The sequence below is a fragment of the Mastigoproctus giganteus genome, chromosome 1 (assembly GCF_048544385.1).
Source record: "Mastigoproctus giganteus isolate SK-2022 chromosome 1, ASM4854438v1, whole genome shotgun sequence".
Lineage (NCBI taxonomy): Eukaryota > Metazoa > Arthropoda > Arachnida > Uropygi > Thelyphonidae > Mastigoproctus > Mastigoproctus giganteus.
This window is the reverse complement of record NC_143575.1, coordinates 259,310,887-259,324,279: the sequence shown is the minus strand read 5'-3', so window position 1 is coordinate 259,324,279 and position 13,393 is coordinate 259,310,887. Positions and strand designations below refer to the sequence as shown.

The 13,393-nt window shown below is 38.0% G+C and overlaps 1 protein-coding gene across 1 annotated transcript; it reads right to left on the bottom strand.

The window, feature by feature from the left end:
- Nucleotides 1-831: 831 nt before the first annotated feature.
- On the bottom strand, nucleotides 832-13,285 carry LOC150091833 (nicotinamide N-methyltransferase-like). The gene is made up of 4 exons (XM_090385875.1): nucleotides 13,014-13,285; nucleotides 2,690-2,874; nucleotides 1,672-1,879; nucleotides 832-1,535 (listed from the first exon to the last, which is right to left on the bottom strand). The coding sequence occupies exons 2-4, from the start codon at nucleotides 2,832-2,834 to the stop codon at nucleotides 1,103-1,105; spliced, it is 786 nt and encodes a 261-aa protein (XP_090242001.1). The 5' UTR covers nucleotides 2,835-2,874; nucleotides 13,014-13,285; the 3' UTR covers nucleotides 832-1,102.
- Between the last annotated feature and the right edge of the window lie 108 nt (nucleotides 13,286-13,393).

The following is a 13,393-nucleotide window of genomic DNA, read 5'->3' as shown; positions in this document are numbered from 1 at the left end:
ACCCTTGATATTCTTAAATGGAACAATCTACAAATGACCTTTAAAAGGCCTTCTTTGCCCATTTATTCAAATTGGCTCATCCATTTCGCAATGCCAGGTTCAAATACGTTCAAATTTGATTAAACAATTGAAAGCCATCCTGTTTTGAGTCTAGCATTTGAGTGTTATGAACGTTATCCAGTTTTTTTTTTAAAACTGAATTGGCCCCCATTAATCGATTTCTACATACAGTATTTACTTCTGCATGAAGCCTATTTTCATCTTCTGTCCAAATCAGAATTTTACTTGGAATGTTACCCTGATCTTTATGAAGTTTCAAGCAATAGTTCCATTAAGGGCTTAAGGGTTGATGATAAAGTTCAAGTTGTATCTTCAGCTTGTCCTAACACTTAAATTTGTCTTGCTTATCTGAAAATCACATTGCTAATTTCAGGAACAAAACTAAAGATCGTCAGTGTAGTTCAGATTTACACTTACCCTAATTCTGTTGGAATTAGGGCAAGTCTAAGACAGGGAAATTCTCTTTGTTAGTGGAGTTCATGAAACCTCAAAGGAGGAAGGATGTACACAGGCCCGATGAGATGGGGGACTAGGGTTCTACAGTACTTGGCATGCAAATCTTCAGAGCCAAGCCTAGATATATTACATTTTTAAGTAATTAAATTCATGTTTAATAATCGACAAAAAAATTTGACTTTCTAAAATAACATCTTCCACTATACATCGAAGCAGACATTAATGGCCAGACGCCATTAATTTTTTGTATAAATAAATATTTTGCTTATAACTACAAGTGTCCCATGACAGTGTAGATTAATGTTTGTAAATATATAAAAGTTGACAAATACATTTAATGTCCATTGCAGAGGATTTCCGGAGTGGAGCACTTGTTCCAATTCAGATAACAGATAAGTGCCATCTTTTGTTATTACAGGCTAATATGGGACACATAGGACAGTAGATAAAGTCTTTTAGATTTTTTTATGACTATTATTAATGTTTCCGCACACGTTCACATTGTCAGAGAAAAAAGATTTTAACTATTATTATTTAACAAGAACTGAAAGTTTTACTGAACATTAGTCTGGCTGTAATACATAATTTAAAGTTTCTTGGCGACTAGAAAAAAAAGCTGTGTATAATCAGCAGCATCGTAAGCTGTGTCAGTTCGGTCCTTGATCTCCCAAACAAAGTTTCCAAAGCCAGCTTCGGAAAAGTATTTTTCCATAAGTGGTTGAGTCAGAGGAAGACATGGGTATCGCTTGTCCTTTATCATCCAGAAGGTCTCCTCAAGCACACCCATTATTATTAGCGTTCCATTTTTACAAAGCAGAGAAGCCAGATTTTGGGCAGCCTTTCCAAATGCGATCCAATCTGGACATGCAGCTTCCAGTGCAAGTGATGTGATGAGAATATCATATTTCTCTGAAACTTCAACAGGAACGGGATTGGCTGACAAAATATCACAAAAAACAACCGACTTTAAAGTGCTTCGAATTCTCCATTCTATCTCTCGCATTCCAGCATCTAGATCACTGTAAATAGGAAAATATGACAATAAGAATCGATTTTTAAGCAATCTTTAAGCATTGTGTTAAAAAAAATATCCTTCTTTAATGAAGAAGATAGCACTTTGTTTTGTTTAGATAGCACTTAAAAATTTGCAAATACCTGAAACCCTCCAGACGGGCAATATATTTCAAGAAAACTGAGTAATTCAGAGCATCTGGATCATTCTTTACCCATTTTCGAACAAATTTAATGTTATCTTTTGAATAATCGCTTGTAATTATATGATGAGAACAACGACTGGCAGATGCAATGGAATGGATTGTAGGTCCACACCCGATCTCAATACATTTGGATCCCTGGAACTGTCCTGAAAAAAGTAACAAAATAAAAATTAAACGCGCATAACAAAAATGAAAAAAACAAAAAAAAAACCAAACAATATACTGTACTTTGCCTATCTCTCTCTCTCTCTCTCTCTCTTATCCCGTTCCATGTTATTTTTGCTTCTAATGCTGATGAAAAACCATAAAAGTCACTCACGCATGTGTTACAGTGTTGCTGTTGGGTTTCAGGCGCATCAGAAAGTTAGGCCATATTGCGCCGTATATAATGTCTATAAACCGAGTCTGTTCTGTGATCGATTTGCTGTTTGCTGGAAGAAAAACCCGAGTTTCCGGGAGAAAAATCATGCTACCCTCGCCTGAGAATGACTAACTCAGCCATGTTGTAAAAAATGTACATGAAACTTCCTCACGTCATCAACAGGACTCGAACTCAGGTCTTTTCCACCGGGTGGGGGAAGGAGGGTGATCCTACCAACTGTGCTACCTACGAGGGCCCACAAATCATAACAATAAATAAATAATAATAATCTAATCTTCATCAGATGAGAAATTAATGTAGTGGTTGACAAATTTTGAACTATCAAATCATTGTTCCCACCAAATGGCCACTACACAATTCAAGTTGCTTTGGCACTTAAACGAAACAAAAAAAACTTATTTATTCGAGAAAACACACCTGTTTCCTGCAATTGAAAACAGTTCTAGCAAGATAAATGTCTGCTTATAAAATTAACTTAATTTAATACTATTGTAAGATATTTTTTATTATCTTAATAACCAAAAAGCAAATTCCACATATTATAATGATAACATTATAAAAGTACGATTCTCACCATTGTCAAATATCTTATGAAGATTATTCAGATAAAATATTATTAGATCATCCATTTCTTGACCTATGCCTTCAATATACGACCTTCCATCGAAAGGTTCTTCATAGACTTTTTTGTATTCTTTGTAAGGATCAACACCATACATCGTTATTTTATATAGAGAAATCAGTTAGGAAAAAAATCACCTGAAATAGGAAATAAAAAAAATAAAAGCTCTAATCAACTGAATATGCCTTACAGTATAAAGAATAAAGATAATACGATGACTGTGGCACAGTCAGGTTTGGCCAGTGGGGAGGATAGAAACAAAGATCATCTTTATCATCAACATAATGAACAACATTAAATATTTACATTTGTTACAGCAGATGAACACATAAAATTGAACTTTTGTTGTTGTAGTACGGTTTTAAGAGCATCACTGACTAAGGCCATAAAAATATTGCTGTAGTATACTGTCTGTAACTCGCGTGTTTTGTGGTCGATTTTCTGTTTTCTGGACAAAAAACCCGAGTTTTCGGAAGAAGAAACCATGCTACCATCGCCTGAGCCAGACTAATTCAGCCACGTTATGAAAAAGGCCCATAAATATACCTTACGTTATCGACGGGATTCGAACTGAGGTCTTTTCCACCCGTTGTGGGAAGGACGACGATTCTACCAACTGTGCTACCCACGAGGGCAAAAATTGAACTGGGTAAGTAAATAATTTAAATAAGTGGAGTGGGAGTATAGCCCATCCCACGATACGCTACCGAAGCAAGTCTTTTAGGAATGATCTCATAAGGCCAATCTGAGCTCAAAGAATGGCATGTATCCTTTCGTCATTTTATTTGATTGCCTTTATTGTGGAATTTTTATGATTTTTAGAAGGTGGTTAAGCCCATCGCAGGCAAGGAATTTCTCTCAGAAGTCGAGGTTTTCATCCAGCAAACTAAATGAAGAATACACACTATTATGGACACAGTGTACTGTGCCTTTATAGCCTCAGTTGCATAAGCGTTTATCACACACACATCTAAGAACTCAACGTGTGTTGGGTCCAGGGTAGCATTGATAAACCTGGCTTCAAAGTGAACAAATCCAAGTGCCAGCTCTCACTGGCCTCAAAGTTGATGCAACATTTCTGAGACTTTTTGATGTAATGGGAAAGAATATCATATTCTTGTTAGCCGCGTGATATCTGCATAATGTGTTGTTATGGTCAATGGTAGATCCTGCTCAAAGGTGTGTTAAGGACCAAGACAGCTACGACTATGATTCGTCAGTGTCTGTAATGACATGTATTCTTTCGTCATTTTACTTGATTGTCTTTATTGTGGAATTTTTATGATTTTTAGAAGATGGCTAAGTCCATCGCAGGCAAGGAATTTCTCTCAGGAAGTCGAGGTTTTCATCCAGCTAACTAAATGAAGAATACACATTATTATGGACACAATTTACCGTGCCTTTATAACCTCAGTTGCCTAGGCGTCCATCACACACATCTAAGAATAGAAAAATAAGCTTGATTTCCGGATTAAAAACAGAGTCTTTAGTATATAAATTATACAACTCTAGCCTGTAGCACAGTTGGTAGAATCGCCATCCTTCGCCGGGTGGAAAAGACCTGAGTTCTAATCCCGTCCCGTTGATGATTTTTATATGCCTTTTTCACAAGGTGGTTGAGTTAGTTTTTCATGGTCATGATCTTTCTCCCAGAAAGTGAGGTTTTCTGTCCAGCAACCAGGCAACTCGACCACACACACACGACTATATACAGTATATATAAGTTTCTGATGCGTCCGAAACCCTACAAGAAAGAAACAAACAAATAGACCACGTCCGAAAAGGACTAACTCGGCCATGCTGTAAAATTAGCCGAAAAATTTGCTCCAGTCGACAGAGAAGAATTCGAACCTTGCCTTTTTACGGTGTGGCAGGATGGTGATCATAACCATTGTATTGAGGAGGCTGTTGTTGTTGTTGTTGTTGTTGTTATGTGTTAGGCATATATGCAACCTAGGCCATATTGCATCAATGTGCATTGTCTGACAAGGGTGTTTCTCCTGGTGTGATTTTCATGATGCGTGGGCTGAAAAACTCGAACAAACCCTAGCTATTGAAGAATGCTTCAGATTGAAGAACGCTTCAAGATTGAAGAACGCTTCAGAAATTCCTCCGTCACTGACGCGAGATGGGAATCGAAAGTAGACCTCTCGAAACGAGTGATAAGTGGCAAAACTACTATACTATATTTCTGAAATGATCTTTAACGGGGGGAGGGAAATAACCGAATAACACACACACAACTAAAACATTGATTTTAAGAGATGTAATTTGATATACGTCCACAGATGCGAACTAAAACCAACATGACACGCTACTTTACTTTCATTTGTTCCCTCGTTTGTAGCACAGTTGGTGGAAACTCCGTCCTCTCAAAACCGGGTGGAAAAGACTTGAGTTCGAATCCCATCGATGACGTGAGGTATTTTTATGGGCCTTTTTCACAACATGGCTCCGGAGTGGGTCCCATGGTTTTTCTCCTGAAAACTGTTTTTTGTCCAGAAAATTATTATTATTATCAATTTATTACCCCAAAAACTGTGGGCCATCCAGGGATGGCAATGTGCCACGAGGATGTGAGATTTACATACTAAGGTGCGAGGAACCACACGTACAATCTACAAGAGTACGTGCGTGCTCGACCGGACATTTTTAGAGAGATGAACTTACAAGAGCTGGAAATAAAAACAAAGTTTGTAATAAACAGCAAGATAAATGCAGCAGGCAAAAAAGTCCAGGTGTAGGTTGACGTCATAGATTCAATAGCTGGTAACAGTTCTTAAGTATTTCCTTTCTGTAGAGCTTGTCCTCACAGAATTTATCAGGGCGGATGCCTAATTTATTGTAGATCTGAAGGCAATTGGCCGGGAACATGTCCCTAAGGGAATCAATGTTTGTAAGGTTAAACCACAGAGGGAGGCAGGAATCGGGGTGTTCTTCTCTTGTCTTCTTTGGCTCAGAGATTAATGGAGATATATACGGAGGATCAATTCGACCTGCGATAAGCCGAGCTAGCGTGAGTGTATTTCTTTTCGTGATGAGAAGTCTCCAGGGATTGATGCCCAGATTAGCTTGGAGGATGGTACTTTAGCTGAGGTACTTTTTTAGGTGGGAGGCAGGAGCAGATGACCAAATTTAAGATGCGTAGAGAGGGATTGTGGTAATGCACCTCAGAATGTGCCGAACAAGCATGCACACCAGCGAGCTCCTGACGCACTGCCCAAAGTGCTGCATATCCCAAAAAAACTTATTCACTTGGTGGAGTTCAACTATAGCCAGTACTGGAGGAAAGGGACTTGGGTGTTACGATACGGTCAGACATGAAATTCTCTGAGCATTGTAAACAGGTTGCAAGGAAGGCCCATGGTGTCCTATCAATGATCTATCGAACTTTTGCAAGTAGAGATAGGGACGTGATAATCCCATTATATAAGGCTTATGTTAGACCACACTCGGAATACTGTGTTCAAGTATGGAGACCGCACCTGAAGAAAGACATCGAGCTTCTTGAAAGGGTGCAAAGAAGGGTAACTCGCCTGGTGAGATCGGCAAAAGGGCGTCCTTATGAAGAAAGACTTCGAATATGTGGGTTGCAGAGTTTGGAAACTAGACACCTTAGAGGAGATTTGATTGAGGTGTTTAAGGCTCTGAGAGGCATCAGTAAAATGAATGAGGACAAAATTTTCAAGATTACAAATGATGCTAGAACTAGGGGACATAAATTCAAGTTACGGGGGGAAATGTTTAGATTGGATTGCAGGAAGTTCTATTTTAGCCAGCGAGTTATAAATTACTGGAATAAGTTGCCTTCATGGGTGGTAGAGGCCGAGAGTTTGGGGAAATTCAAAGGTCATCTGGATAGTACTTTCGGGTAAGGGAAGCACATAGGATGATAGGTTTAATTTCCTTTTTATTTATTTTTTATTTTATTAATTATTATTATTTAGTTATTTATTTTTATTTTTTTGTTTTTATCATTGTTTTGTTCGGATTTATTTTTTATTTTTTTTTTTTTGGCTGGTGCAGCATAAGCCATAGGCTTTCTTGCACCATGCGGCCGTTACTAATACTAATACTAATTACTAATACTAATATGTCTTCTTTCTCATCCTGGCAAAGTGAGGCTGGAAGGTGAGTCCAACATCCCAGGTGAAACCTAGGTCTGTATGGGAAGTTACCCTTTGAACCCTTTCAGCGCTAACGAAAATTTGAAGATCATTTTTGACTATTTTTTTTTTTTTGGTTATCGGTAGTTGAGCAGATTTGGAAGGGTTCAACTGCAGCCGAATTGTGGCTAGGTAGTTTTCCAGTTTCATTATCTGTCTAGAATGGTTCTAGACAGATGGTTAATATCAAAATTGTGATGAGGATGATTAGAACTCACGTATAATTTAAGATCATCGGCATATATACCCCCAGGGGCTCACATCTGGTGAGTATGGGCTCGGTACACCCAGGGTCCTGAGCTGGATATCATCATTCTTCTCTTTCTTGGTGATTCCTTTCTACTTCTGACTCTCTCTCTCTCTCTCTCTCTATCTCATAATAATAAGAAGAAACAAAGTTAGAGTTACATGCTAGGAAACGTTCCAGAACAGCTGCGAAGAGGATAGTTGAAAGCACACCCCTGAAGCAAGGTATCTGCCAGACCGAAGTAGTGCTTAAGTATGGTAAACAGAGCTGGACGGTATATTCTGTCATATGCCGATTTAATGTACAGGAAGATGATGTCGATCTGGGATTTGCTGTTGAGGAAGGTTTGTTGGATTCTGAAGAGAGTATCTAGAAGATTGGTGGTTTTTGATCTCTTGTGCAAAACGGTATGGAAGTACTCGGGCCTGTGACCAAAATAGTTCTGGGCCATTGCTGGCTGAATCGCTTTTTCAAAGATTTTAAGTAAAGAGCAACTGTTGGAGATTGGGCGCAGATCTTTCGGAGATTTGGGTTTCCTAATTTATCTCTTACCGTTCACGAATCGACCACAGAACATGGACTACTGTATTGTCTGTAAATACTGCGCAATGTGGCCTAAATCGCTGATGATTCTAAAAACCCTACAATAAACAAACTTTCATCTGTGGATGTCTATATGTGTGTTGATAGCAAGGAAAACACGATTCTGTGGTACGTGTTCAGTGTTACGAACTTTACATTCCAATACGCATTACACATTCAAAAAAATTCATTATAATATTTCTACGTGCTCCACTATTTTTATTTGTTTTAACCATGAAGTTATACATAAAATTTGATTATTTCTAAATTCTAGATACTAGCGTTAATGTACAGGCTTTAAAAAATTGGACTTTGACTGCAATAATCAAATTATCACATTTTTTTATCTCCAAAAAGATAAATATTTCCGCTTACTTCTACATACAGCAATCCACAGAAATAAATTGTTTGCACTCATTCTGCAATATCATTTCAGAGCTTGAATTCATTTCTCGACCACGACTGAGAAATATTTCTGTCGGGAGGGAAGAAACTTTTTTATTATTATTATTTTTCTTTCTCAGAATTCGATTCTTCTTGCAAACAAGCTCGAGGACTGCACAATTTACAAGTATAAAATACATCACGGGTGGGGGATTATTTTAAAGTATGGGCCAGAGCAGAGACCGGGCATATTTTGTCCATAAATTGCGTGTAGTGTTTTTCGGGTTTTCCTATTTGCGGGATGAAAATTCAGGGCGTCTTGAAGAAAGGCAAGCCATTTATTCCTCCTTCCAAGACAGAGTAACCCTACCACAATATAAAAAAAATCTCATAAAAGTTCTGTTTTTACTGTGATCAATCTCGGGTCTTTACCATACCTAGTCACTGTGATAGCCACAAATAGTCCAGGTAAGGTACATATAGATGTGTAGCTAGGTTTTTGGAGCCCTTGGCAAATTCGTGGCTATGCGCCTTTTTTCGATAATTAGTAAAATCAAATAATAAGTACAAGGTCGCGAATTTTTCTATTTAGCGATTTTTTTTTGAATACCCCTTGGTAAGTACATTTAAAATAGTTTCAGTAGAACGAAGAAAATTTTTCATATAACGAATGGATCACAAGAGACTTAACTGGGTACGCATCATTCGCACCTCTAGCATTCAAGCAATTTAGGACACAGGGCTGTTGCAAAGCACGAATTAAGAGCTAAAGAGATTACCATCTGAAACTTAGTGGTACCCTTAAAACCTATCCAACTATCTAACCTGTCCTACATACCGAGAAGTCGAGCTGGTCAACTACTTTCTGTGTATCCATAGCCAGTTGAAATTGAAATTGAAAACATAGCCAGTGAGCAGATCAAAGCGTATTCCACATTCGGACTCTGGGCAACCTTCTCCTGCAATAGGCTCTGGTCAACCTTCTACTGCAAGCACCCTGTCAGAGATTTAGGAGAGAGTGGTTTTCCTTTACTCCAACAAGTTGTCATTGTTATTTCGCGGAAGCAAATCATCCTCACTTTGCAATACTTTTCCCCTATTTCTATTTACAAGGTCGCTGTATTTGAATATCGGAGTGACTCCGACATTTTGGACAGTTTCAAAAAAAAAAAAAAAAAAGTCATATTTAAGAAATAGTGACAATATCGAAGACGATGAGGACAATGAAGATAAGTATGAAGAAAATATTCCTGAGCATATATGTGTAATTCTTGTTTATACTCCAGCGCGACCACTATGTTTAGGGGCTCACATCTGGTGAGTATGAGCATAGCACATCCAGGGTCCTGAGCTGGATATCATCATTCTTCTCTTCTTGGTGATTCCCTTCTACTTTTGTCTCTCTCTCTCGGAGTAACTCGGGAATTTTTTTTTTTTTTTTTTTTTTTTTGGCTGGTGCAGCATAAGACTCAGGCTTCCTTGCACCATATAGATAATAATAATAATAATAATATAGCAAGCACAAAAACGCTATACACACATTATTTATAACTTCTAACTTATCCAGTATGCGAGCATGCGCTGATGAAACGGTCGCCTGATTGGTCCCTTCAAAATTACGTTCTGTACGGCATATAGATCTACAGTATGCTGCTATGCAGTATGTATTCAGATGGTAGCGAAGAAGAATTTCTTCATACAGCTTAAGTAAGGGTAGTGAAGAATTTAAGGTGCATTAAATATGAATTATTCGTTTCGTTCACTGTGTTTGATTTTTTGTCTAACATGCTGTTTGCTCACTCTCATTATTATTATTATTAGCTGTATGGTGCAAGGAAGCCTGAAGCTTATGCTGCACCAGCCAAAACAAAATTCCCAAGTTACCCTAAGAGAGAGAGAGAGAGAGAGAGAGAGAGAGAGAGAGAGAGAGAGAGAGAGAGAGAGAGAGAGAGAGAGAGAGAGAGAGAGAGAGAGAAGTAGATGGGAATCACCAAAAAAGAGAAGAATGATGATATCCAGCTCAGGACCCTGGGTGTGATAACCAAGAATCTGGAAATTACCGATGTCAGAGGAATCAATTACAATCAGAATTTATGAAGCTAATAATTATAGAACAATTTTATCAAGTAGGGAATTTGTTTACGACTTTGAGTGCGCCTTCACAAGGTTCTTTGTGTGTGCCATATTTGGGAAAACCACATCTACATGCACAGACAGGTCTGTGCACGTAGATGTGGATACACACGCTCCTTTTTTTTCTTTTTTTGTTAGTTGTTGGCGCACCGGCTTCTGTCGCCATAATGCACCTCCCAAAGTTTTTGCATTTTACTCTGATTCAAGCCCGAGGCGGGATTCGAACCCGCTACCTTTGGGTTGCAAAAATTTAGCGTTATTCCCCATAGAATTTACCAAAAAAAAAATAAAAAAATAAATATATATATATATATATATATATCTTAGTTTATTTTTTAATTTTCTTTTCCTCTTTTTTTTTTTTTTTTTTTTTTTTAAGGTCCTAGCCGCCGAAATCTCAGGAAATTAAGCGGCAGGACCTGCCAGAGTAAATCTTAGTCTACTGGTGTTTCCTGGTCTGCCTCCACGGGGAGAAAGTGGGGCAACGTTGGGCCTCAGTAGGGGTCCAGCGGCTAAACGACCAGATGAACAACGGTACATGACATTACACATATACAATATCCATACACTTTTAAATCTCTGGCATTTCCCAGCGAACTGGTTCACTCACAATGAAAGCAACGCGGAGATGGGGGAAACCCCTGGTGCCGTTTGACCCTAAACACACTTTACACTTTACACTTTACCTTTGGGTTGCAAGGCAGGCACTTTACCCACCTGGCTAACCCGGTTGGCTACACACACGCACGCTCCTGTTTGACTGCACAAACTTGGCCTGTGCAGGCAAGCCAGATCGTCTGTAGGTAATAATACTATCAATTTCCGATCGATAATACTATCAATTTCCTAATGCATAGGAAATTGATAGTATTATCGACAAATTTAGATCCACTAATACTACCATTGGTAGTATTACCGACAAATTTAGATCCTCTTCAATCATATGAAAAACTTTGTTTTTCATATGACTGAAGACGGCGCCCTCTTGAACTGCCGCCCGTACGCCCACTTGCGGCGGCCCTGCATCCTGATGCGAGATCGCCTAGGAGCGCATTTCGTCTGCTAGCCTCGGTTGTTGAAATAGCTTGGCACGGAACTGATGTGGCCGGTGCCCTTGGCATCTGCCCGAATGACAAGGCATTCCTACGCTACTGGCCGTACGTCAGCTCAGTTTTAGATTGATTTTATTACACGTAGGTGAAGAAGGAAGAGGAAGAGGAGAGGAGGAAGGAAGAAGAAATGACTCCTCTAGAAAGCATATAGAAAACAGAATCATATTACATTATTATTACGACATATAAATATTGATAAATAAACAACTGCAACACGAGAAAAGAGTCACATTGAAAGAGGGTTCATTGTGGGAGCTCAAATTGTAGGAACTTCTGTAAAGAAGAAAACTGAAATCAGTGGAAAATCCAAGATCATTATCTCTGAGGTATATTTAAAATTTATTTGAAAGAAGACGTCTTCCGAACGGTAAATATGTGTATAGTAGAAACTACTGCAGAATAAGGGATAAACATTGCTGTTCTGAACGGTCAGGAAGAACAGAGAAGTGAAAGTTCAATGATTAGCAGGAATTACTACAAGAGGTTCAGACGCAGGAACATCAATAATAATGATATGCAGGGAATTGGAAGGTCTGCAGTTTGAGAATTTGGCAAAAATAATCCTTTTCCACCTTGTGTGGGAAGAATGATGATTATATCCATTGTGCTACCCGTAAGGGCCTGTGATTTGGAGAGCATTTTCATGACACCGGCTGGGTCTTCTAATTCCTATCAAATAAAAGTGCAGAGTTATCTGTTAATGAAAAATTGCCACAATTTTTCATTAATGGACAACGTTAATGGTTACCCAAAAAAGTTACCAATTTGCTGGCTGAATAATGATGTTTGGAAATCAGCAATTTTTGACAAAAAGCGGTATGTCAAAACTAGTTATCCTAACAAGCCAATGGAGATAATCAACATTTAATAAATTATTATAATGAATATAAGTAAATTAATTAATATATTAAATAAAAAGTATACAATTATTTAACGTAAACATAATTTAATTGATAATAATTGCAATATAACCGGGGATGCATTTATAATGCGAGCTGTACACAATTGTTTTATTTGTTTAGACATAAATTTACCATGCTGAAGTACTGGGTTACCCATATTTTTGCAAAGCATTGTACAGTACAGAGGAGAATTACAACGACAAACAGAAGATTTGAACATAATAATAACTGGTAACAGGGGCATAGCTACCAAGACGCGCCTTTGCATAAAAAGCCGCCAAAATGGACCTCAAAGAACTAATTCGAAATTTTAAAACCATAAAGGCAAGGAAGATGAATTCTTAAATAAGAACCAAATGAATAAATTCGCAAAATTATAACATTATAGATTATTAAATTACTTATTTTAATGTACCAACAGTTTTCTATTAACGTTTCATGTTAATAAAAATAGAGATGGAACCCCTTCAATGGTCTTTGCATAGGGACCCAAAAATTCTAGTTACTCAACTGACCTTGATTGCGAGATGAAGCCTTGGTATAACTCATGGAGCAAAAACCCCGAGATTAGCCAACAACAGTTGCTAATGACAAAAGTTGCTATACCGGCTTTGACTAGTACCTCTCCAAACGAACCACTAATCTTTTGACTCTAAATATATTTTTAATAATTCTTTTGACTCTAAATATATTTTTAATAATTCTTTTGACTCTAAATATATTTTCAAAGTTTTCCAGACGAGTACATACCTTCACAGTATATTGGCGCACCTACAGTTCAGAGCGGGTTATTCTGCCTGAAGACATGTCAGTCACGCTTGAGTGCGCGTCTGCTTTCGCAAGCGAGATTTCGTCTGCTTTGGCAAGGATAAGCGAGTGAGCTAGCCTGGCGTTGTTTGGTTGTTTCGTTTTCGATGGCTGGCTATATGTGCTGCAATTTATCATCCGGGTTACTACTTTTCTTTCATTACACCGCTACATTCTTAGAAATATTCATTCCTTCCTTCCTTGATTTGAGGAAGTTAAAAGTGAGGAATGAATTATTAGCTATTGCAAAACATTGTGCAAAAATAAAACTAGTAAAAAAAGGATTTCCTTGTGTAGCAACAGCCCTCTATATTCTGCGTTTA